Here is a 26,604-nt window from a genome sequence, read left to right as displayed (position 1 = left end):
TATATTTTGGATTGCATCGCTGTCCCTGGGAACCAGCAGCAGCTGCCTTCTCACCAGGGAGCATTTTGGTGGAACCGTTTGGGCTACTGTTAAAGCAGATGCTGGTGCGCTGCTGGGAAATAGAACCAAGTTCCTTCTTAAAATGCCAGGGACACCTGCTGAAGTACCCAAGCCCCAGAACACTGAGAGGAAAGGAGTCCTCAAGAACCACCCAGGCATTAAAGACTCTCCTGTCTGGGTGGGCAGACACTTCCCTCCACAAACAGTAATTGCCTTTGGGTTTAAAAAGCAGCCACTTGTCAGGGGAGGAATTCTCCTCCAAAGCCCAAAGAGGCATGCTGACCCAGAGGAGCTGCGTCTCCTAGTTGTCAGGCCAGTTGAGAAACGTTTTCTGCAGACTCTGGCGAACATCCCTTACCTAAATCCAAACTTATCCATTGCAACAGAAATGTGCCGCGGCTGTGGAAAACACCTATAGGTGTTGTGGTCATCCATGGGAATGAGGTCCACGTCACTAAACACGAAGCAGTTGTAGTCATAGTCCTTCAAAGACTCCTGAAAGCCAACGTTGAGGAGCTTAGCACGATTGAACATGACGTCTCCTGCCTGGCGCAGAAACAAAAGAAGTGGTATCAGGTGCCATAAGAACCTCAGAGCTGAAGGAAGGGACTGGAGACATGTCCACCACATGTGGTCATTAGTGCGCGCTTGGGCCTCATTTTGCTGCCCTCACTTTGCAAGTGAATACCAAGTGGTTGGCCCCGAGTCAGCAATCCCACTTCTAGGAATTTTCCTGCAGGACTTACAAATGTGTTAATAACATACGAACAGTGTTGTTCACCGTGGGGTGTTCCTCAAAGCAAACAATGACATAAGGATCACTAGGGAACTGGTTAAATAAATCATGGTACATGCATATAGTAGAAGAGAGTTGTTTTTAAAATAAGGAAGCTCTAAAAGGAAATGATTGTCAAGATAGCATTGTTAGGTGAAAGGACATTTAAAAAAACATGTTATTTTTATATACTACATGTAGACTGATTTCAGGAAAGAGATTCAGGAAACTAGTGCCAATGGGACTTTACAATTCTCCCCTCTTTATAGGGCTGTCTATGGCTGATTATCACATACTGTGTGCCTACCAGATGTCTCTCACCAAATGAGGCACCAGAGAAATATGGAGAACCCAACTCAATGGGGGCTGTCCCCTCATGCTGCCCACTGCAGAGGGGAAAGCTGCATGATACATGCCATGATAGATACACAGTGATGACAGGGAGGACCATACCGCTTCATGCTGTCCACCAGTGGGTCCCGAACCCCCAGGCCTGTTGGTGCAAAGGTACTTCACATTTTATTTATTTATCTTACTTGTTTCCAGTCTCCTCCAATAAACTGTAAGCTCAATGAAGGCCAGAATTTTTACTCTTTATTCACCCAGTGCCTTAACACTGCCTGGCATAGAGTAAGAGCTCAATAAATAATGGACTGTTGGATGGATGGACAGATGGGTGGATAGATGGATGGATGGACAGACTAATGAATGAATTTCAACATACAATGGTAGAGGGACACCTTTTCTTGGATGTTCTAACCAATTCCCCATCCCCCAACCTCAAGGTCATGCATCTCTGCTCTTACCAACCATGGCCCCAAGTTAGTAAGGACGTAGCAGTTCACAGGCCCTTACATACACAAGCTCTCAAGCCAGCCGAAATCCTCACCAATGAAGAAACTAAGTCAGGGGAGGGACAGGCTTGGGGCGGCAGCCTAGCACTCTGGAGATGTCAGTTAATGCCCAGCATGAGGGCCCTTTAACTTTGGGGTGAAATGTACCTGAAAAGCACCAGCAATTCCTACCCAATCTCAAAAGTGGGATGCCCAGCATCCTCGCTCCATACCCCCAACAGTGGGCTTAGAAACACACTTCAGGAGGCTACCTGTGTGAGTAGAGAGAACAAGCACAAGAGACTCACAGCCGCCCAGCCTCAGGTGAGTGACTCAGGAAAACAAAGCAGGAAAGGAAGATGAGTGCCAGAAAGTCAGACAGAGCAGCCAGAGAACACTCAATCACTTTAGGAAACATTTACACAAAAGCTCCTTTCTTGAGCCCATAACAAAGCTTTCTATCCATGCATGGTGGCTGTTCTACCAGTCAAGAGTCACTTCAAATGCTGCCTTCATGCTACTTCTGCGTTAAGTCATGAGGCATATGAGAACTATGAAGCTGCTGGCATTGTAAGCGTAACAGTACATTACCAACATTCACTGGGTGGACGTGACATGCCGGGCGCAGGATTAAGTGCTTTACATGCACGGCAGGTCATTCAAACACCTCAACAATCTTGTAATGACCTTCGCCCCAACCCAGATCTGTTTCACAGCCTCTACCTTTCAGTGATGGGGAGACAGACTCACGCCTGGTGCTTTCCATTTTGCTCCGTCAGCCCCAGGAAGATCCCAAAAGCATTACTTTTGTCTGAGTATTTCAATTTTTTTTTTTTTTTTATATAGAGGCATGTTATTTATTTATTTATTGTTTGTTTGTTTGTTTTGTTTATACAAGCACTGGGTACAGTCAGAAGCGAGGGAGGGTGAGAGAATTCACCAGAGCCAGAGCGGGGAGCAGAGCAGGCAGAAGGACCGAAGTACACTGCTGAGGGGAGCAGCGGGCGGCAGGAGAGGTCTGCGCACCATGCGGGATCCTCCTCCGGTGGCCGGGGAGCAGCCGGGGATTGAACCGGCGTCGCAGAGGCCGCAGGCAGCTTCGCAACCCAGCGCTCAACCACTGCGCCACCAGGGAGGCCCTGTCTGAGTATTTCAAACACAATTCAGCCCCATTGATAACTTTTCTAACAAGTGAAGGGTAGTGTCTCATCAAAGCCTTTCAAGCTTGTGTGAAAAGATGGGTGCTTACCCAGTGCTGTTCCTCAGTAACAGGGACAGGGTTCTTGGTGGCTATGCCTGAACCAGAGGACCTGGCCTCCAGGCCACAACTGTTTGACCTTAGCAGACTAAGGCTACACTCAGCAATTTTCTTCTCCCAGGAAATGGAAATTTGGAACCATGAATGGGCACCTCCAGAGACAAACTCCAAGAACCATGGAAGAGAAACCTGATTCAACCTCCTTGCCATGTGTGATGCAACAGCTCCTCAGTAACAACAAAATAAGGCTCTCTCTTGGGTGGCTCACACTTGGAACTAGTTAGGCAGTTTCCCAAAATAACCTGAACTACCTCTCACTCCATCTTTCCTCCTAGCCTGGCCACACGTGTGTCCCTGGGGGATATGACAGGCAGGGTACATTTTTGCAGGTGTTACTACCTACTATAGCCTACTAGGAACTCGGGGTCAGGAAAATGGTAGATAAGAAAAGTGAATGTCTTCCTCTTCCTCCCCTGGGATTATAGAAAAGTCAATTCTAGGCTTCTCTGGGTAAAATGCTCTAACACCTTGGATGACTTCCTTTGATAAGACAGATAGGTCCTTGCTAGTCCTCCATCCCCCACTGTTAACAAGAGGTGCTCATTCCTTGAAGGGAGGGGGAAGACACCAGGCCACATTCCTGGTCCTGTTCACTGGGCACCTTCATCCAGTGCATCTTCTGCTTCATTCACTGAGCACTTACTGTCTGGCCCAGACAAATACAGCTGTGACAGACACAAGCAGTGGCCTTTTACCCCGGAAATGATAACTTCTTCATTTATTAGCTATGTGACTTTGGGCAAGTCATACCTCTAGGCCTTAGTTTCCTCATTTGGTCATGGGGATGACAACAGTAGGTTGCATTACGTCAGACAACGCATGAAAAGGCCTCAGCACACTACCCAGCGCAAATACTGGCCACTGTTATAGGATTGGTCTTTCCATCCATCTTGCAGCAGACAGGCCTTTTGAAATATCTCCCAGAGATCCAACCTGGAGATACATTCCTCCCAATTTCTGCTTCTCTGATGGAGGAGGTATTTCTAAAAAGGATTAAGACTCAAGTGAGCTTGCCTGTAGCACACAGCATTAAAGTCTCTGTAGCAGCAGCGAAACAAGAAAAAGAAAAATACCGGATGGTCTCACTCATAGCAGGAATCTAGAAAACTTAAATAAGGGACCAGGAAAATGAATAACTATAAGAAAGTGAAAATCAAAATCAACAAAAAACTATGAACCAGAGACACTTTTGGGGGGCGGGGGCGGGAGGGAAGGATTGGGGTCAGAATGGGGCGTTTGCAATTGTATGGGAAAATTAAAAATAAAATTTATTATTAAAAAAAATAAATAAAGTCTCTGTAGCAGCAGGAGAAAACCAGATAGCCCTTTAGAGACATATGAAGTGGCCAGTAAGTCACACTTGGAAAGGGAAGCTACACACTGGGAACAGGCGTCCCACTGAAAGCTTTTTAAGTGCAGGCTTCACAGATAGTCCAAGTTATATTTATCCTTTCCTTCTAAAGCAACTGGTTCCTCTTGCCTGAGGAAAGGACTGGAACAAAAAAAGGACAAAAACTATATGACAATCCACAGCTGGCCAGGGCAGCTGTCCTGTTGGCCAAAGGTAACAGAAAAGCTTTTTCTGACTGGGCATATAATTTTGACGATGGGCAGGTCAGTCAAGCAGAGCCAACAATGACCAGTCCAGAGAGAAGAGGAGCCTGCGCTAGATCAGTCAGGCATGTCAGCCTGGGGCAGAGTGAGGAGATTTGAGGTAGGTGGCACAGGCATGATGGTCAAGCTCCTCAGAGGAGAGAAAAGGAAGACGTGACCATCATACACTTTATGCAGGAAACCCAGTGTCCTTCTGGTAAATTTGAGTAGCAGAGAGGAATGTTTTAAGTATCAGATAGCTCTCCAGGGCTGTTAAAATCTTTTTCTAGAGCTCACAGTTACGCTAAAGAGAGGAGACAGCAATAGTATTGTCCACTGAAAATGGAATTCTTTGACATTTCTGTTCAGAATGTAAAATGGTGCAGTTATCTTGGAAAACGGATAAACAAAGTATTGCCATATGACCCAGGAATTCTACTCCTAGGTATATACCGAAGAGAAATGAAAACATGTCTACACAAAAACTTTTATATTATCTATGCATGACAATGTTTTTCATAATCGCTAAAAAGCAGAAAGAACCTAATTGTCCATTTACTAGTAAATGGATAAATAAAATGTGTCGTAACTATCAATGAAATCTTATTCAGCAATAAAAAGGAATAAGTACAGATACATGCAACAACATGGATGCACCTTGCAAGCATTACACTAAGTGAGAGAACTGCAGTAACACAGGGTCATCTATTGTATGATTCCATTTAGGTGAAATGTCCAGCATAGATATCTCCTCAGAGACAAAAAGATTGGCAGTTGCCGAGGGCTGAGGGGACAAAGATGTGGGGCTTCTTTTTGGCATAATAAAAAGGTTCTAAAGTTGATTTTGTGGTGCTAAGATATATAACTCTTGAGTATACTAAAAGTCACTGAATAATATACTTTTAATAGGTGAACTCTATGCTATGTGATTATGTCTCACTATCGTGGTTACTGAAAAAATAGAACAACGAGCCAGTCCCAGAGAGAGGAAAAGGCCAGAGGATCTGTTCTACCCTTCCTCATACATTCATTCATGCAGTGTGTACTATAAGCTTGACGGTAAGGCTACAGAGAAGGAAAAGACAGGCCCTGCTTTCGAGTTCAGACTTAGACAGGCAATTATAATGTGACAATGGGTGCTTCAGGGTGAGCAGTTACCAGGAAAGGGAAGGAAGGGCAGCTACAGAACCAAGAATATATGGAGAAGTGGAGGTGAAGACAATGAACCATTCCTAGGGGTTCAGAGAAGGCGTCTAAGAAGTTAGATAAGTTTAGCGGGGAGGCATGAGAAGAATATTCCTAGGAGAGACAGCAGCATTTATAAAGGCTGTGAGGAAAAGAGAACATTCAGGAACCATAAGAAATATAGAATGCGGAAGCCAGAATAAAACATGGAGGAGGAGTTAGACCAAATCACGGTGGGGAGAGGGAGGCTGGGTACTCTGCTAAAATATTCGGGCTTTATCTTTGAAGATAAAACTTGAAGGTTTTAAACAGGATTATGCACTGCATGTCAAGGTTGGGTATGCGCCACTCCCCAACCAAAGTCAGGGAGACGGGTTCAACAGCAGCAGCTGCATGATTCCTGGGAGAGAGACTAGGCAGTAATAGTGGACAAGCAAAGAATGCCTTCCCCAAGGGCAAAGGCAAGGACTCCACTTCCCTGTTTTATGCCTCACTTGCTCCCTGGGCATGAGCACTGCACTTGCAAGTAGCCTTCGTGACGCTTTCAGAACAGGTGCCAGAGTCTGGTCCAATCCCCAGGCAAATCTTGACTGCTTAAGCCAAGAGTGGCTTTCCCCTCATTTATGGGACTGATGAACAACTACAAAAAGCCACTGTTGGCTTGCCCAAGATCCAAAAATCTCTGGAAGGTCTGTCCAACTACCCTGCCTTCCCTGGATGGCAGGCCCATGCATGCTCACCTGCAGACATGTGCCCAGACCATTATGGCTTGGGGACTGACCGTATCTGGCCCTTCCTCCACCAAAAGACACAGCCGCTAGGACACTGGAAATATCAACTGGAAGCCCAGACTCTCAGAGAATCAGTCTCTGTGTGATGGGAGAGACAGTGTTGCTCCTGTACACATGCCCTGGCCCATCACAAAGCACTCTCTCACACCCACAGATACCTCCAGGCTCTCAACTCCAGAGACCCAGAGGCAGGGGGCTGCAGTCAGTGGCGATATCTGCTGGTGCTTGGTTTTCTGTTACCCCTGAGCCACCAAGAAGAAAGGCCTCGTCTGAGTGGGTAGTAGGAAAGCCGAGAAAGACCTGGCTGAGCAGTCTTCTGGCAGGACTGACCGTCAGGACCTGGTAGACAGGCTGGCTGGGAGGTGATTCCCAGAGAACTGCTGAGAAGTCCTGGGATGATACAAATGCTGAGTTTGCAAAGGGGCTAATATCTACTCACTTATGATTTCACAGCAGTTCGGCCTCTGGGTTTTTAACCATAATAATATGGTAACCCTGAGCTTGGACAAGGCCCTAAACAAAACTTGGCTCTGACTTAAGGTTTTCACCCAGTGAGTGAAGGAAACATGCCTTTCAGGGTCAGGGGGCTACGGGGAAGGTTCCATCTGCCAAAGTCATTGCTCACAAGAGTGAGCATTATCTTTGGCCCTTGCTGGACTAGGACTCATGTCAGGAGCAACAAGTTGCCTTCAGAGAGAAATGAGCTACAGAACAGCCCAGCAGGGATTCTGGGTGAGGGGAGCACAGAGAAGAGCTTTATGACTCCATCTCCGCAGCAAGCAGGCCTCTCTCCCTGGGCCTGAGACACTAAGACTTGACTTTCTATGGAAAAGCACTTTAGGAAATAAAGGCTTCCCTTCAGAAAGCAATTTGACCATTTATAGTAAGAATCATAAAAATATTTAAACTGTCTCTGAAACCCATGATCTCAGTACCTGAAAACCTGGCAGGGGGAAATGATAACTAAATGTGGAAGAAGCAAACCCAGAATAAGCTCTAGACGCAAAGCTGTTCTTTACAGTATTATTTACTCTAGGTGAGAAAATGGAAATTATCTAAATGCCTTCAAGTAGAGGAATGGCTAAGTTAATTATGGCTGAATGACGTGCTCAACTACTAGGAAGGCATGGAAAGTGGTGATTACAAAGACTATGAAATAACATGGGAAGATGCAGATGACACAGAATTGAAGAAAAAAGCAGGATACACAAGTGTACATACAAACAGTGTGAGCTCAGCCGGCGTAATTTTAAGAAGCCAAAATTTCTTTGACCTCGGCACAGTGGGCTGGCTTTCAGTGACCTTGGCATTTCTGAGCAAGCCCACAGGGGCCATGGCCTGGTCTGGAGACCCCTGGGGATGGCATTCTCACAGGATCATTTCTACAGCTTTGCCCTGATCGGCAGGGCCTGGGTTCTGGGTTTGATTTGGGGGCGTGTGGACATTACCAGGGCGGCAGCGGTGGTGGCAGCAGCGGCGGCAGTCACAGCAGTAGTTAGGTCGGCACTCCACTCTCTCTCTCTCTCTCTCTCTCTCTCTTTCTCTCTAGGAGGTGGAGGGTACAGAAGAGGAGGTAGGTGGAGAGTAAGAAGCAGATCACAGAGAGGAGCTCTTCCTTCAGCTTGCTTTGCTACAAACAGAATTAACAAGTAAAGGCAGAGGGCCCCCACGAGAAGGGAAAAAAAAGAAAAAGAAAAGAGCGGAGGATGGAAGCAAAGAAGAGAGGTGAGGAGGAGAGCCAAGTGTCAGGGCTGCAAAGGAAAAAGGGGCCCATTCTGACGACTTGTTCCAGGGCAAAGGCAAATTCCAAATAAACTGTCATTCCCCATCACGACATCAAGGGTGAGCCGAGAAAAACAGTATTTCGCGGAACGACATTCAGGGAAGTGATTCGCGAGCCCTGTGAGTACCTGGAAGTGCTTCCACGCATCCCCCGGGGGAACAGAGACACGGGCCAGAAACACAGTGAGTGGAGGCGGCGACGGATCCCCAGGGTCATACACAAACAGCAGGAGGACAGGCAGGCTCCTAGGCCCCACGCGCCAAAGGCTGAGTGCCCAGAGGAAAGGGACAGGACTCAACCCCTTCCCCAGCCCCACCCCTCACACGTCAATCTGGCTGCTGACAGCTCAAGGAAATGGAGGGCCAGGATGGGAAGGGCAGCAAAGATGAGGAGATCAAGAGAAAAATAAACCAAAGCAGTGGGGGGGTCACAAGCCCAGGTGGCTGTCTCCTATAATGGCGTGGACTCTGCTTCACCCCAGTTCTTCGGGTCTCATTTAGGAAAAGCTGCTTGACCCAATGAGAGAGAGGTTGCTGAGATGTGGTAACAGATACTTTCTGTCCTAGGAGCTACAAAGCCCTGTGTCCACATCTGCCACACTTGGTCTCAGGCAAGCAGCTCGCAACCACCTCACCAGGGCACATGTGTCAAAAGGGAGAAAATTCTAAAGCCAAAGACTCCTTAAGCAGGAGCTGGGTCTCCTCTCTGTGCTCCCTTCCCTAACCTTTCAGGCCTGGGTCTACCTGTTGGCACAACCCATATACTCAGAGGTTATTCCTCCAAAGCTACAAATTCCCCCCAACCCCCTGGACTTACAGCCTTACCAAGTGGCTGTGCGCTGCTTCCCACTGAGGGACGTGGAGGGTTCAGGGGAACAAACACAGCAAGGTGAGGTGTTCCTTAAAACTCAGGTGACTTCTGTCAAATCCCAGCTCCACCACCAACCATCATGGAACCTGAGCAGCTACTTACCGTCACGAGTCTTCCCTCAGCAGGAACAATGACAATACTCATTTGTCTCACTGAGGGTCAAAATTCAAAGTGGTATTATGAAAGATGTTCAGCCCTAAGGACCATAAAGAAGTTTTATTATGGCTATCAAAAACAGGGAGGCCACCCTTTGGGCCATGTCCCAGGCAGCTTGCTCTGGACAGCAAGGAGCAGGATGCTTTGGGGAGCTGCTCCTGGGGGAGGGGGCGTGCAGGTTCATAAGGGTCATGACCTGGCCTGATAAAAAAAGGAGGCTTCATTTCCAAGAGGGAAGTGGTATAAGTAAAATGGCACAGAGGCAGACACCCCAGTAGCACTGACCCTGCACAGAGCCCTGTGGCCAGGGAGATAGAGAAGTTCACCCAGAAAGTGCTAAATGAATTGGGGGCAACAGGGAGGGAGAAGTCAGCCCCACTCCAGGGATTCACAGAGCTAATAAAGTTGAGAGGCCTTCAATGGTGGCCAGAGAGCAAGAAGGGGAGGAAAGAAAGGAAAACGTGGCACCAGGGTGGCCTGAGCAAAGGCACTGGAAGGAAAGCACAGCGTGTGTCTGGGTGAAGCTGGAGTGTGGCTGTGCATAAAGGGCATGAGAGAGACCTGAGGAGGAGCCTGGAGGTAGGTCAGGGCTGAACCTTGGAGGGCCTAGAATTCCAACTTCAGACCGTTTAGACCCTGGCCTTGCCCATGGGCAGTGCGGACATACTAAAGGTTTCAGTCACAACTAGAAAGAGCACAGGCAGCTGACTGAGTGCAGAGGTGCCAGAGGGTATACAAACAGAATTGGAGATTCCAGTCCTGGGTGCTGGAAATGGGCACCAAAGCATTGCCATAGCAAATACAAACCCACCTAGCCCGCCGGGCCTGCATTCCTCACCCCTTTGGTAACTTTTATGATCGTTAACCCACAAACATCTTGCATTTTTATTTAGGGCTGGTGCTGCCAGGTGGCAACCTGCCCTCCTGTCACCTTGGGCGGTTTTAGATTCCTTTTCCTGATTAAAGCATGAGGAAGTGGGGCCTCCCTGGCGGTGCAGTGGATTGAGCGCCACGCTGTGAAGCTGTCCACAGCCTCTGCAGTGCAGGTTTGATTCCCCGCTGGCCAGGGAGCAACCCACATGGCGCAGCAGACCTCTCCTGTCTCGCCCGCTGCTCCCCTGAAGAGTGTCTTTGGTGTGTCTGCCTTTTCTGCTCCCCATTCTGTCTCTGGTGAATTCTCTCACCCTCCCGTACCTCTGACCTGTACCCCAGTTCTTGTATAAATAATTTTTTTTAAAAAAGCATGAGGAAGTGCAGCATGCACCCCCCATCTCCGATGACATCGCGGTAGCAACTCAGCACCAAGGTCCCAGTGTCGGGTCGCAGGTAGAACGTCTGTGCCTCTTATCAGCACCCTGATGCCCCAGAACCCTAATAGAATCCTCAAACACTGGTGAGCTAAGGCAAAAGGAGGGATGGAGACCTGAGGACAAACAACAATGCTTGCTCTTCTCTGTCTCAACAGGTAAACTTCTCCATCCCACCCCCACTTATGGTGAGATGTTAGTTGTTATGGTCATCAGAGGGACCTAAACCCAAAAGGGGTGGTTAATAGCTTATATGGACAAGGGTAGGAGCCATGAAAGCTCACCCCAGTAAGTGAGCAAAATGCCAAAGTGCATCTGGCCACTAAGGAAAGCACACTTTGGGATAAGCCCTGAGCTAGGCAGTGTCCAGCGCCAGGCAGCACAGTGGTGGCACTGGTACAAGTTGGCTTGCTTAGCTGTTCTGCCAGCTTGGACTGGGTAGCAGGAGCATAAAACCGCTATAGGACATTTGGAAATTGTTGTTTGAAACTGGAGGGGGTGTTGTTTATATAAATTATGTCACAGGAATTTTTAAGATGGTGGCTAGATTTCACACCGCTATTTGTTTAGACTTTAGAAAACTTGGCATCATCAGTAACTCTTATAGCCTCCTTACCCAAGTATATATTTTAATCTAATTTATATGCCACCCAGACCAGAGCTGTTTTCTGCTTGGGCAGACTTGTGGGAGGCCATTAGATGCCTTGATGAATGAGATCTGACATCACTGTGTCTGTAGCCTCTCACTCAAATACTGATAAAGCACAGTCAAAAAGAGAAAGAAGATGCAGCTGGCACGGTATGTTTTTAGTAATCCCTGCTGGCTCCTGGTGACCGTGGCTGCCTCTTCCAGGTGCTCACTGCATTGCTTTATTAACAGGATCCTGAATCTTACTGTGATCAATGTGTGTTCACCGGCATCACACAAATACTCCTGATGGCTGGGCTTAAACAATACCGGTTGGATTGCAGTGACCTGGATTCTGCAGCACATTTACCTGTTCTCTCTTATATTCCCAATATTTTTCTGAGATGACCCACAACTCTTGAGCTGTCTAGCTAGCAGATTTTCTTAAAGCCATGGTCCGTGCTTACTTGGTCAAAGGACTCAAAGAGCCTTGAGTGGTTTGCCTGCAACATGCTCTCCCACCTTGAGCTTTGGTTCCCCCAGAATAGGTCTGTTCTGTTCTTTCCTGCCTAATAGACTCAGTCCCCCACCCTCATCTCATAACTTCTACTGCCTTCCTACCCCAGTGGTCACCTCAATCTCTAGGACCAGACAAGGCTCCTTTCTGCCTTGAAGTCCCAGTTCACTGGCTCCAGCTGAGAAGGCCCATGTCTCCCTCTAGTCTTTAGAACCTGATTTATCACCCGGTTCTACCAAGCCTCTTCTGCTGAGCTTCCAAAGCTTTTAGCAGCCACCTTCCATTCACATGCTATGTGGGGCTGACTGGGCATGGAAGCTTCAGGACAGGCGGAACTGGGATCTTACAATTTTTAAAATCTCTTTGCAGCAACTGGTGCAGTACTATGCCACAGCAGTCCATAGAACTGCCTGCTCTTTCTAGTCTTCCTCTGGTCCAGGGGAAGGCATGTAACTTGGATGGAAGCTGTCAACTACCAACAATCTCATTACCTAAAGCAGATCCAAGTTCATCTGGTAATGCAATGGACATTGGGTCCTTTAGAAATGGGTAAACTCTGTCTCCTCAGATGTATTTCAATGAAATTTAGTCTACAGATAAGCTAGGGTTATTATTGCACCAGGAAATTAAAGTCTAAAGAGAGGAATTTAAGCATTCAAGATAAATTTGAAATATCAAAGTTATGCTCTTGGAAAAACAATCATGCTTCTTACATAGACTAGAAATAAGCTATTTCAGATAATCCATTGAAATAAGTTATTTCAAAAACAAAACACTGCCTCCTAAATCAATCTGATTCTCCAGGTTGTGGTGATGAAGGATGCTATGTTTTCAATGTCAGTTCGTTAAGCAGGGTTAAACCCGACACACACCCAGATCATTGCCGTTGCTTTAATAATGCAGTGAGAAGCTCTCTTTTCACAGACCGGTCCAGCCCACATGGTACTTAGAGGCCCGGGGGGGGGGGGGGTCAGATTTCCCCAGACATTTGTTGGGGGCTGGCATTCAGGCCGAAGCCATGGGCACTGTCTCCTGCAGGTGCCCCAGAAGATGCAGTTAGACTGGGAAACTTCAGCTGCTGAAAAATCTGACATTTAAATGAGTGCTTTTACTTTTAAAAGGCAAAACATGCAGTCACTCCAAAACAGGAAATAACCAGTGCTTTACTGGGGATGTGGGGAAAATTGAGATTGTGATTTTTCTCTCAATTTCGTTGGAAGGCTTTTCCAAAAGAAAACCAAACTCCCCACCCAGCAATTTCCCCTACCTAAAAGAGCTGATAGCTGCGAGCAAGCAGACTGTATAACATTTAGATTTATGAACTATTAAGATACGAGTGTGGCGTCAGCAGGATGGAAACCACCAACTGACTAGGCAATTACTTCCTTTCCTTCACCCATATTTACAATCTCCCCGCCCCTCCCGCCTTTTTTCTAGAACCTCACCTGGTTGATAACGTAGATGCCATAGTCCAACTGCTGCCGCTGCAGGATTGGGTGCAAGTAATAGAGCCAGTACTTGAGATGCTCCTGCCGGTTGCGGAATGGAATAATGATGGCCACCTTGTGAGGAGAGATGCAGTCCTTGGGGCTGTAGCGGCCGCCCGCCTTCACTTTCGGGTTCTGTTTCTCCACAAGCGTCAGGTCCACTTTTATATTAAAATCGATTGGCATGGGGCCGACTAGAGAGGTGGAGGGAAGGAGAAGTTAGCAGGCCACAGGACTTGTGGCTCCACATTGTCAGATGGCCAGGCTGCCGCTGCAGGAGACATCTCTTCCTGAGACGCAGAGTGGTCGTGGAAAAGGCACTCACGTCCAGCACTAGGTGTCATGTCCAGCATTAGTGTGACCAACCACCCCAGAAAAATCCTCACAGCTGTGTGGCCTTTGTGCAGGTTCTCTCTGAGCCTAGCCTAGTGGGGAAAGGGGTGTGTGTGTGTGTTGGGGAGGTCAGTGGAGCAGGCTTCAATAAGAAAGTAGTAGGGAGTGGCATGAGGTCCTGCTCCCAGCTGTCCATTAAGAATCTCTTGGCTCGGGCCTCCCTGGTGGCGCAAGGGATAAAGACGCAACCTATGAAGCTCGCCATAGCCACTGCAACACAATTTTGATCCCCGGCCAGGGAGATACCCACATGGTGCAGCAGACCTCTCCTGACTCACCTGCTACTCCCCTCAGCAGGGTATTTCAGTAGATCTGCCTGTTCTGTTCCCCGCTCTGTCTCTGGTGAATCCTCTCACCACCCACAACTCTGCCCTGTACCCCAGTTCTTGTATGTATGAATAAATAAATCTAAAAAAAAAAAAAAAAAAGAATCTCTTGGCTCTTTGCTAATTACCTAGGTCCTTCCCAAGAACGTCAACTCAGACTCTCCAGGGGAGGGACTTGAGAGTCCATATTCAAGTCCCAGGAAAGGACCTGATGGGAGGGGCTGGAAAGCATGAGGCCCCAGAGGAGACTGAGAGGAAAGAGTGAAGAAAGAGCTGGAAAGAGCACCAAAGACGAATGCCTAATACAAGCAGAGTGTGCAGATAGCAAAGGGGATGAAGAAGGGACGAAGGATTAACTCCAAATTTCTGGCTTGGAAGAACATGGCGCCAGACTATGGTGATAGAAATAAGTAAGACAGCTCCTGGTGTAGAGGAAAGCTGATGAGATAAAGATGGTTGATACTGAGTGAGCAGTAGGTTCGGAGTAGAAAAAGTGGGAAGGTGAAGGTGCAGAGGCAGACGTGGAAGTCCTTATCTCCTGAGGAGAAACAGGTTGTGCCAAGAGAGGGCTGCACTTCTCGAAGGCTGGGAACTGCCTCACGTGCCACACACAGAGAGGCAGAAGCAAAACGACTGGCCCATGGCACACAAAGAATGGGGGAAAGGGTCAACACTCCAGCCTAGGTCCTCAGTACTCCCTGGAGGCCAGACTTTCTCAAAGTGGGTTCCAGGAAACACAAATCCCAGGGCGATACTCAATGGAAGGTCAAATATGGGTGGGAACCCTGCACTCTAAATCCTGCTTCTTGAATGTCATGAGGTATATATACCAAAGACTCTGGGAAGGTGTATAATCAAGAGCTCCACGCTTCACTTTATTTAACCCACCATTTCCAAACTCTTGTGGCCACGGAGCTAATTAGTTAGGATACTTTGGGGACTACACACTACTCTGGCGCAAGAAGCTTCACTGCAAAGTGAACTGTCTACAAAAAAACTACCTACAAAAGAAGGACCCCTACAGAACAGAGGGGAAACACTAACCACAAACTCAGAACAAGTTCACCTAAAACACACCTGTGAGAACCACCAAGGCCCAGTGCGAAGCCCTCTGTTGCTTGTTTACCAAGTACCCCCTAGTCCCCAGAAATCACTCACCCCCCTGAAATGAGACATTCTGAGAACAGGAAGCTAGTTCCTCTTGCCCCTCCTGCTTCACACCAGGTGTGCACTTGCCACCTCCTGCTCTCCCCTCCCCAGGACTCCTGCTCTCCCCTCCCCAGTACTCCTCACAACCTCCCTCCCTCCAGCCCCATCATCATGGGACCCACTCTTTTGCATTTATTTTCTCCTGCGATACAGCTCTGATCACATCACTTTCCCACTAAAAACCTCTGATGGCTCTCAAGCTGTGTTGTTTTGGACAAAGGTCAGGCCAAGCCTCTTAGCTTGGCAACAAGGCCCTTCACTCTCAACTCTACCTATACGCCCCTTGATGCACCCCCCCCATCCCTATTAACCATGCCTAGGACAACACTTTGCCAGAAATGCCCTTTTTCCTCTTACTGGTAACCTGTTGCATTGATAGGCTACAATCTCAAAATCAAACCTCCAGTGGGCTTCATCCTTCTCCTCTCTACATTGCCACAGAACTCAGACAGCAGCAGACCACCTGGGACAGGAGACTCTCAGGGCTCCAAAAGCCCTGGTCCCTCCCTGGCCTCTAGGGAAGGACCAAGGCCTCACAGCTCAGTCACTACAGAAGGGCCTGCTGACCTAGCTCCAATATCCTAAGGTACCTTCAGCTAAGCAGTCACTCTGCCCCACCACTAAGAGGTCACCTTGGACCAGTTTTTTCCAAACCTATCATCAGAATCTCCTGAGGTACTCTGTAAAAATATGGACTCTCAGGCCCCTCCCCTAGAGAGTCTGACTTGACTGATCTTGGAAAGGACCTAGGTAATTAACAAGGAGCCAGGAGATTCTTCATGGACAGCTGGGAACAGGACCAACCCCCGCCCTTCACAAGCCTCAGGGCTTTTATGGAGGTAGCCCTTCCCCAGGAGCCCCACGAGGCTGGACTCCCCAACCCTGAGGATAGGCTTTTGGGAGGCCTTGCTGCACAGCACTTGTGAAAAACATGAAAGCTCCGTCATTAGGCTCTTTTAACTTCAGAGGGCCCCACAACATCTGCAACTACCCAGGACCATCTGAAGATGTTGCTAAACATAACTGCATTTTCAGGAACCCAAAAGACATCTGGATTGTCACCTTACTAACTCACACCTTCTCTAACCAACCAGAAGGCACGAATTCACACTGGGCCTATCTAGCCGCCCCAGAGTAGACACCTTCAGGCTGGAAAGCAACTTAGCTTCACCCTTCTGGAGCTCCAGAAAGGTGGTCCGGAGGTAGTTTCCTCTATAGGAAAGGATGCCTGAGCCTGGCTCAGCTCCATCAGTGGCTTGCTGAATGATCTTTGGGCAAATACCACCCTCTCTCGGCATGCTGGTTTCCCATCTGGAAACTCAGGAATTGGAACTCAACCTGCCTCCAGTGAATGCTATTGAAACACCCTCACCCTGCCCTTACCGCCTATGACCAAACCTGCTTCTCTGGGATCCCACCCGTGACTGACACCACTGTCCAGCCTATGAGAAGAACTGAGTGGTTCATCTTCCCCTACCTCTCCCCTTATCCCCAGCACACTCAGCCACACACAGGAGGTGACACCAGCATGTGACAACCCATGGGAGCCTACTCAGGTGCCAACCAGAGTCTTTTCTAAAGCACCTGTTTATAAAGACTTTCCTGCAGAAGTGTCAAGGCCACTTCTAATTTGTTTTAATCAATATTCTCTGGATACCTAATGTGGTGCCAAGTTGTGTGCCAAGTCCGAATATGCGGTATTGAGAGGAGGGGATAGGATGGACAAGATAGTTCTGGACTTCAAGGAGCTCCCTGATAAGTGTGTGGCAGAACCTAGTGAGAACCACACTGGCTCACGGCTGGCCAGCAGCAGAGCTTTATCCCCACACTGCCTCTTCTCCCTCCCCTGCTCCTCTGCCCCTCTCACATCATGTCTCCAACCCTTCTCGCCCAATCTGGCAATTCTTTCCTTACCTTCTCTCTTTACAGCCTGCACAGCTCTGAGAATTGTGCAGCTTATACAAGTGAACAGTGATTGAACAGTGTGGGCTGTCAGTGGCAGCTCCAGGCCTGGAGCCAAATTACCTTCTTGGGTTCAGTGCCAACCAGGAGGCCTCCCTGAGTACCCTGCAACACCTCCTGCCATGCTTCGGGGGCCATCCTCCACTGCGTGCCTGGTTCTGTCCCAGGGAAAAAATCCGGAGAGCACAGACTCCAGAGCAGTGAGCAGCTCTACTCAGAACCACGCAGCCCTGCTACCAGATCTCAGAGCCACTGCCCAGAGTCTCAGGGGGAGGTGAAGGGAGCAAGCGGAGGGCTGAGGGCTCTATGACAGTCCTCAGGCCAAGCCAAGGCTCCCTTGCTGTGCGGCGCACGGCGTGTGCTACCACAGGCCCTCGGCCCTGCTGGGCTGGCTTGTGTGTTTTCTTGGCTCTGGAAGCTGGGAAGCAGGGTTACGTAAGCAGATGAGCAGATGTGAGCCTGTCCTCGGCTCCCCCGGCTAAAGCCCCGCCACGTGGGCCTCTCGGCTGGGAGTCCAGGTCATGGCCTTGCGTGTAAGTCGCTCAATAACTTCAATGTGTGAGCTCAACTCAGACAGATTCCACTGCTTCCCTTGCCCGGCCCGGCAAGCCCAAGCACACACATGCCCTTCCATCAAGCCCTGCTAATCTAGAGTCAACCCAGCACAGACTCCATGCCTCACGTTCACGCTGGCTGAACCCCCCGTTCAGTCCTTGAGCCTCAGTTAAGTAGGCAGGAACATCTAGTTACCGCTTCCAACAGACCAGCCAGTGTTTCAGGGTACAATTCCTGCCCTGATGCTGCCTGGAACAATGTTTCACCAGCCTGGGACAAGACAGTAGACAACGGTTCTTCTTCATTAAAGCTAAATGTCATCGATGTATCTTCCTCCAAGATTAAGTGCTTCTTACTCTTTAAATGTTAAAATGTCCCTTTCAAAATGAAATGATCATGGTGGATTTTGATGCTGGATTGATTTTTATACTTTTAATTTTATGAAAAAAAACATTTGGCAGTTGTTGGTCAGGCCCCTAAGTTTCTTTTGAAATTTTCCCAGCCAGTGAAATTCAAACATTTGAGAACTATGGGGCTAGGCAGTGCCCAGAGCTTTATGGTTCTAAAAGTTGGGGCGCTTGAATATTTCTCTTAGCCAGGTCTCAGTCTGGCTAGCACCCAGCATAGCCCCCTTACAAACCAGCCCCCTGCCACCACGGAATTGTTTCAGCCTCACTTAGGAGGGCTCTTTCCCTCTGTACCAATCTTCCAAAGGCCAGCTATGCCCCAGAAACTGAGCCAGGTACTACCCATCCCCCAGGCTGGGGAATGAGAGCTGTTTGCAGTGGTGCCAAAAACAGTACCCCCAGAGGCCCCTTAGACTAGAAATCAGAAGCATCATCCACTACACAGAGCTCATCCCAAACCTTCTCTCCAGTACACCAGGGAAGAGAAAAGCTTTCCAGAGTTCCCCAAGGACTTCATAATCACCAACCCAACAGCACCTATCTGGTTCAAACATCATCCCTCCACCCCCAGGAAACCTTCTTGACCCACTCAAGGTTGGTTCTTCTTCCTCCTTTTCCCTTATGTACTCAGAGCACCACTTTCATTAAAACATGTGCCTGGTTAGCACACACCACATACCCATTGGCACCAGGCATGCCACAGTGGGGCTGCGTTAAGAGTAGGTCTCTGCCCTTGGCAGAAGGGGCACCCGCAAAGCAAACAACGGAGGTGAAAGTGACAATGCTGAGAACAGCTGATACGGCACAAAGAAAGGGAGTTATTTCTGGGGCCAGAGTCAAGGAAAGCTTTGCAGGGAAACAGCTGCCTGAACTGGGCTCCTCAGCTCCTCCCCTCTAGGAACACAGCACACAGAGCAATGAGTGTCCACCTGGCTGCCATGGCCACAGAGAACACCAGCAAATCTTAGCTGAGTGCAGGGTACATGGCCTTCCTTCCCACTTCTCTGTCGCTCTGAAAGCAACAAAGGATTTCAATGAGTCATGAGACAAATTCACGAAGACGACGAGGCAGAGTCACCCTATGATAGCCGTTTCTCTTGAATTCTAAAAGTGCCAGAAATCATTTCTTATACCAAATTTTAATTGTACTTTCCTTTATACCTTTGGATATATTTTTAAATAGAACATTCAACTTTAAAATATATAACCCAAGGACAATAAATGTGACTCCCCATCCCTTTTCCAAAATAAAGATTTCAAACATATACACACACACACACAAAATTTCAAAACATGCAACTCGGTACTGGAAAACGGGAAGTATCTGCTATTCCCAATGCTGATTTCATATGCCTCGGGCACATGGAACACATTTTTAAGAGCCACTGTTTTGTTTTTTATTAAGATTTATTTATTTATGCATACAAGAGCTGGGGTACAGGCCAGAGGTGTGAGAGGTGACAGGATTCACCGAGACAGAGTGGGAGCAGAACAGGCAGACTGACTGAAATGCACTGCTGAGGGGAGCAGCAGGCGAGTCAGGAGAGGTCTGCTGCACCATGTGGGTCAGCTCCCTGGCCAGGGATCGAACCCATGCTGCAGTAGCTGAGGATAGTTTCATTGTATCTTAACCCTTGTGCCACCAGGGAGGCCAAACAGCCACTGTTCTCTTTGCCAACTCACCATCCCACCCCACTGTTAGACCCGGGGCAGATTTTTTCAGCAGGAAGCAGAGACACAGGCATGTGCAGGGGGGTATCAAGAAAGACAAAGCTCAAAAAATACAAGTGTGCCAAAGAAGGCCTGCAGAGCAGAGCCAGATGGCCACGAGGGAGCAGGGTGCATCAGGCACAGGGGGACCAATTGCTCTTCCATGTGTGTAAAGTGGCACACTTTGCAGGGCCTCCATGGCCTGAAAGTAAGCCGGTCAGCAAGGAAACCAGGACCTCCCTGGAAATGTCCTTTCTTGTGTTCTACTCTCACCCCCATCAAATCCATCCAACCTTTACACAAAAACTAGAGCAACTACATCTACTTTCTAAATACTGGTGAGATTTCGATCTATTGCAGACTTGTGGAACGCAAGGAAGATCATCTGGGAAAGCATGTAAAACTGCAATTTCTGAGTCCTACTCACCAGAGCTTCTGGTACAACTTTAATGTCGGCCCCTGGACTTTATTTTGAGACATGCTGATTTATAGGTTCACTCATTAACCATCCCTTTCCTTTTACTCCATGAAGCTCTTGTAAGGTGCCAAGTGGAACTCCAGTGTATTTCAGCTCTCTCTGACAATGCATATCATAGCTTCACTTTGGGGTTTTGCAAAGGGACAGATGTAACAACTTTGTGCAGAGGCTCCACAATCATAACACATTTTAACTCTTCCCTAGCCTTGACTTTTGTGTTTTCTCTTTTTCTGATTTTAATGTATTTATATTGATCCTTTTTATGGCATGTATTCTTAGAAGTTACCTCAAAAGCCTTGGTGAAAGAGGTTAAAAATCCTCCCAGGTTCAAACCAAAGTTTCCCTAAGCCCCCAGGGCAATCAGTCCCAGTTACAGATGCCCACAACATCCTTCAGAACCAAGATCACAACATTTTCAAGGTTACATTCCAGTCCTGCAGGGGTGAGGAATACACTCAATCTATCTGCCTCCTCCATCAGACCCATATTTCCTTGAGAGCAGGGGTTTTGTTCCATTCCTTTATGCACTTGGGACAGTTTCTGATGGAGAAGGATCCACAAATGTGTGCTAAACAACAGCACTTGTTCAAGGTAAGCAGCTAACAGAGAAAGGAACTACCTTGATTTTGATCTTTGAGCATCTAGATTGTCCTAATTAACACCAACAAGGTGACTAAAGGCAAAAACTGTCCTTTCTGAACTCTAAAGATGTCTCCTGTTTCCAGGGAGAGCACCTGCGAAGTGATCTACAGGAATATCCCCTGCTCTCAATTGTAAAATAAATGTCCTCCAGATTCTAGGACAATAATTTGAGATTCTGTGGTAGTAAACGGCCTAGCCTCCTAATGAAAATATCATATTTCCTCATCTAAACCTCACAATAACACATAAAACAGGCTCTTCGTTGAGAGAGTAACCCTACGAACCTGGGGTGGTCACTGAGTGCAGGGTCTTGTCACCAACAGTACCAAGGTTTAAACCTAAGGCAACAGAGCTCTAATCAGACCCTCCCCGACGCTAGTCAGGACACCCCCCCTGACCATGATCCTCCATGATCCACCATGATCCTCCTTGAATTTGAGTCCTGAAGAATCCTGGCACATCAGGGCTGCAGGAGCCTTGAGAATTATGTTTCAACCCCAGGGTTATGCACATAAATCAGAGAGAGTGACAGAGTTCCTTAAGGACACTCTTGGACATCCTTATCGTCCCCCTTTTAGTCCTTTAAGGTTCTGACATTCACGGACACTTCTACACAGTGGACAACAATATTCACCCTACCTGTGCACATTGGGGTTCTGTCTCAGAAGCCTTCTCAACCCTGAGGTCCAGGGAGACACCAACTGATCCCAGGTGGCATAAAAGCAAATCTTACTTGACATCAGTCATATATATCTTTCTCAAACACTATCACCACGAAGGCCTGAGTTCGATCCCCAGCCAGGGAGCTAACACACATATGGCACAGCAGACCTCTCCTGTCTCGTCTGCTGCTCCCCTCAGCAGTGTTTTCAGTCAGTCTGCCCGTTCTATTCCCCACTCTGTCTCTGGTGAATCCTCTCACACACACACATTTCTATAGCATGAATGGTGATAGTTCCCAAATTCAAAAATGGAGCAATAGAAGCAAGGAGAGAGCACCAGGGAGGCCCTAGAACTGGAGGCATGATATAGTACATTTCTGTCTGGGGTAACCCAAGGAGGTGGTTTCCACCAGTGAAACTACAAATATGCAAGGCCATGAGGTTGAGAGCCAGTACCTGAGGAGCAACAACTTTTAAAATCCAGTAAAAAGGCTTCCTGGCATTTGTCCGAGGAGGAATTTCTGCTTTGTTTGGTCCTTGCTCAAAGGCAGATTTTCTCCTCACCCAGCCCTTCTTCCTTCTGGTTTCCCTTCTTCCCTCCCTCCCCTGGAATTGGTGGAAACTGTGCCTGACCACAGTTACCACTACCAGGAAAGGCCCAGGAGGCCAACTTGCTTGGAAATTGTTAGTTCCAGGAAGATCTCACTGCATCTCTCTTCTCTCAGAATTAGAGTACTTCTGGAAACAATGATTTGAACTTCGCAGAAAGGACTAGATAGATGATAGAAGCCTGGTGTTTAATTTTAAGACCTTCTCCTTCAAGGGACCTCCCTGGTGGCCTAGGGGTAAGTCTCAGCGCTATCACCACTAAGGCCTGAGTTCAATCCTCGACCAGGGAGCTAACCCACATATAGACCTCTCCTATCTCACCTGCTGCTCCCTCAGCAGTGTATTTCAGTAAATCTGCATGTTCTGCTCCCCACTCTGTCTCTGGTGAATCCTCTCACACACATACATCCATCGCACCTCTGTCCTACACCCCAGTTCTTCTATGCATTAATAAATAAATAAATCTTTAAAAAAAAAAAAAGACCTTTCCCTTCAGACTCAGATAGTCCCCCTTCCTCCTCTGGATCCTCCCCACTCAATCTGGAGCCAGTCGCCAAGTGGCAGTAGGGGACTTGCCACAGAGAACTCCAGGCCCAGAATGAATGGCAAGAATGACATTTATCGCCATTCTTTTCTCATTAATTTCCCCTGCTCAGGGTGTTGGGGAAGAAGACTTCATTCTGTGCCATCTTATGCCATTTGGTAGAAAATATGTCGAAACCTAACAATGTAGTTTCCGAGGGTAGCAGCATGGTAGCAAGAGGTCACAGACCAAAGTTCTCAACAAAATATGGGACCGGGGCCTCCCTGGTGGCGCAAAGGTTAAGACACAACCTATAAAGCTATCCACAGCCATTGCAGCACGAGTTGGATTACCAGCCAGCCAGGGGGCAACCCACATGGCGCAGCAGACCTCTCCTGACTCGCCCTCTGCTCCCCTCAGCAGTGTATTTCAGTCAGTCTCTGCCTGTTCTGTTTCCTACTCTGTCTCTGGTGAATCCTCTACTGCCCCACACCTCTGGCCTGTACCCCAGCTCTTGTATGCATAAATAAATCTTTTTTAACAATACTTAAAAAAATAATATATGGCACCAACAAGGAATTAATATCCAGAATGGATAAGGAACTCCTGACATAGCTCCAAGAAAAATGTAAGAACCCCAGGGAGAAAAAAGAAAAAAAAAAAGAGAGGCAAAGGATTATTAATAATAAGTAACTTATCAAGGAAGAATTCCAAAGGCCATAAGCATTTGAAGAGAAGCTCAGAAAAAAAAAAAAAAAAGCAAATTAAAACGAAAGCTGTAACAACATATCTATTTGTTTGGCAAACATAAGGAAGCTGGCTAATGCCAGTATTTGTGGGGTACAAAGATTTCCAAGGTCCCCTGGTGGAAATGTAAATGGTGGTGGCCACTCTGGAGCTGTATCTGGCATTGCTCAATCAACATAAACACACACACAGGTCCATAAAGGACACGTAGGAGGCTGTTCCTTGCACAGTACTTGTGAAGGCAAAGGGGAAGAGAAAACTGGGATGAACACCAGTCTAGTATGCAGCCGTCAGAATCAACACATTAGATGTACACTTAGCAACATGGGCGGGCCTTGGAAAGAAGGGTGAGCCCAGTTCTTGGTTTCTAAATACTACCCTATTAAAAAAGCGAGGACTCATCAGAGAGGTGGCTGATTCCAGGGCTGTGTCAGGAAAGGAACAAAAGAGGCTAGATCAGTTAGTGCCTAAAGTAAGAGGCGCTCAAAGAATAATGGAGTATGTTAAAGGGCCTGGAGCCAGACTGAAGGACACCTCATTGGCCAAATCTGGGGCAGTCTGAGCATCAAAATAAATCATAATAGTAAAGGACTATGAGCTATTGAATAAAGGCAGAATCCACAAGTCTGCCCTAGGAATTAATACGGAGAAGAGAAAGCTTTTTCTCACAGGAAAACACTAACTAACAAAGGCAGAAAGAATGAGGGAAAGAGCACCGACCACCATAACAAAATTTGATTCAGGCAAGATTCATCCACTAGTGGATGAAACTAGTGGATGAAAGTTTGAGGAACGGGACATTTACATAATCTCAAAGTAAATGCCCATAACATAGTTTTTAATTCCAAAGGGTAACATGGTAAACTTGGTAACAGAGAACAACGGCAGACACCTCCATAACGAAATGATCACACACACTATCAATTACGAACAAATTGACAGCAGGAGCCTCCAGATAGGATACACTGAAAATTCAACATAACTTGCATGATATTCTTGTGAAAAGTGTATAAGCTGAACCTAGTCACAAGGAAACAACAGACTAACTCAAATTGAGGGACTTTCTACAAAAGAACTACCTGAAATTCTTCAATAATGTCAGTGTGGGGCCTCCCCAGTGGCGCGGCAGCGGGTTGAGCGCTGTGCTGAGAAGCTATCCGCAGCCTCTGCAGCATGGGTTCGATTCCCAGCCGGCCAGGGAGAAACCCACATGGCGTGGCAGACCTCTCCTGACTCGCCCGCTGCTCCCCTCATGAGTGTCTTCGGTCCCTCTACTGTTCTGCTCCCCACTCTGTCTCTGGTGAATGCTCTCACCCTCCCGCAACTCTGACTGTACCCCAGTTCTTGTATAAATAAATAAATCTTTTAAAAGGGGAAAAAATTAATAAAAAAAAATTAAAAAAAAAATGTCAGTGTGGTGATACAAGACCGATTCATGCACTGTTCCAGGTTAAGAAACTAAAGACACAGGGGCCTCCCCGGTGGCGCAGCGGTTGAGCGCTGGGTTGCAAAGCTGCACGTGGCCTCTGCGGCGCCAGTTCAATCCCCGGCTGCTCCCACATGGCGCGCAGACCTCTCCTGACGCCCGCTGCTCCCCTCAGCAGTGTACTTCGGTCCTTCTGCCTGCTCTGCTCCCCGCTCTGGCTCTGGTGAATTCTCTCACCCTCCCGTGCTTCTGACTGTACCCAGTGCATGTATAAACAAAACAAACAAACAAACCAGCAAACAAATAAATAAAATAAAGCATGCCTCTAAAAAAAAAAAAAAAAAAAGAAACTAAAGACACAGGACAAATGAATATGATACATGACCTTCAATTTCTTTTACTACAAGAACATTCTTGGGACAACTGACAAAATTCTTCATAATGTGTATAGATCAGATTATAGAAATTTTGCAATGTTGATTTCCTGATCTTTATCATTATGTAAACAAATTCTTATTTTTAGGAAAAACAGATTAAATATTTAAGGGTGGGGGCATGGTTCAGAATATAATCAGAGAGAGAGAAACACTATAGTAAAATGTTAGCATTTGGGTAATTTAGGGGAATCCAGAGGATATCCAGAAATTCTTTATATAATTCTAGCAACTTTTCTGTAAGTTTGAAGTTACGTCAAACTTTAAAAAAAAAATTTAAAAACATTTGAATAGGAAAGTTAGAATGAGGATGAAACAGAATAAATAAGGCAAGACAGATCATGATGATAATGGGCCATGAAATAAATCTTGACAGCCAACCCTAGAAGGAAAAAAGGAAGAACAGTACAGAAGCAAAACAAAACAGAACAGGGCAGTGATAGAAGGTGGAGCGAGATGCTGCTTCTCCAGCTGTAACAGGGAAAAGGGAGCCCTGGTCTCTAGACATGCCATGATTCCCAAGGCAGGGTTGTAATACTGTGGGGATGCATTCATCAGCCACAACAGCCTGACACCATCAGATATTAAAGTACAAACTCACTTCTCTGTTTTGATTTCTGATTCAGAAGCTCCATGATTATACCGTGGTATACTGCTGTCCACAACCACTTAAAAATGGTGTTCATCCCAGTAAAGCAGCAATTCATTATTCTAGCACATAAGCTTAGTCTCATGGGAGTTTTATTACTGTACCAGCTACCCTTCTAATCAGTTCTGGAACTCTGACAATCTCTGACATGACAACTCTTATCCTGAAGCAGAAATCTGGACTGACGAGAGCTTGCTGGGAAATCTGGGACGTTAACCAGTCATGCACACACTCCTGCCAATATCTCTATGGTATCAGGACCATTTTAAATGCGATTAGTTCCACTTTCTTCCTCTAAGAAATGGGCACAGGGCCTCCCCAGTGGCGCAGCGGTTGAGCGCTGGGTTGCGAAGCTGCCCACAGCTTCTGCAACGCCAGTTCAATCCCCAGCCACCGGGTGAGGGTCCCACATGACGCACAGACCTCTCCGGCCGACTGCTGCTCCCCTCAGCAGTGTACTTCGTCAGTCTGCCTCTTCTACTCTCTGCTCTGCCTCTGGTGAATTCTTTCACCCTCCCGCGCTTCTGACTGTACCCAGCACTTGTATAAATAAATAAAAAAAAAATCTT

General features: G+C 47.4%; 1 protein-coding gene across 1 annotated transcript; it reads right to left on the bottom strand.

Moving 5' to 3' along the window:
* Positions 1 to 388: 388 nt before the first annotated feature.
* Positions 389 to 13,532, bottom strand: LOC119235033 (beta-1,4-galactosyltransferase 1-like). Its single transcript, XM_037498070.1, has 2 exons — positions 13,262 to 13,532; positions 389 to 606 (listed from the first exon to the last, which is right to left on the bottom strand). Exons 1-2 carry the CDS (start codon positions 13,487 to 13,489, stop codon positions 415 to 417), a joined length of 420 nt encoding a protein of 139 aa, XP_037353967.1. The 5' UTR covers positions 13,490 to 13,532; the 3' UTR covers positions 389 to 414.
* Between the last annotated feature and the right edge of the window lie 13,072 nt (positions 13,533 to 26,604).

This window comes from Talpa occidentalis, unplaced genomic scaffold (genome assembly GCF_014898055.3).
Source record: "Talpa occidentalis isolate TD23 unplaced genomic scaffold, MPIMG_talOcc4v2.1 talOcc4.810, whole genome shotgun sequence".
Classification (NCBI taxonomy): Eukaryota; Metazoa; Chordata; class Mammalia; order Eulipotyphla; family Talpidae; genus Talpa; species Talpa occidentalis.
This window is presented reverse-complemented; position numbering and strand designations above follow the sequence as displayed.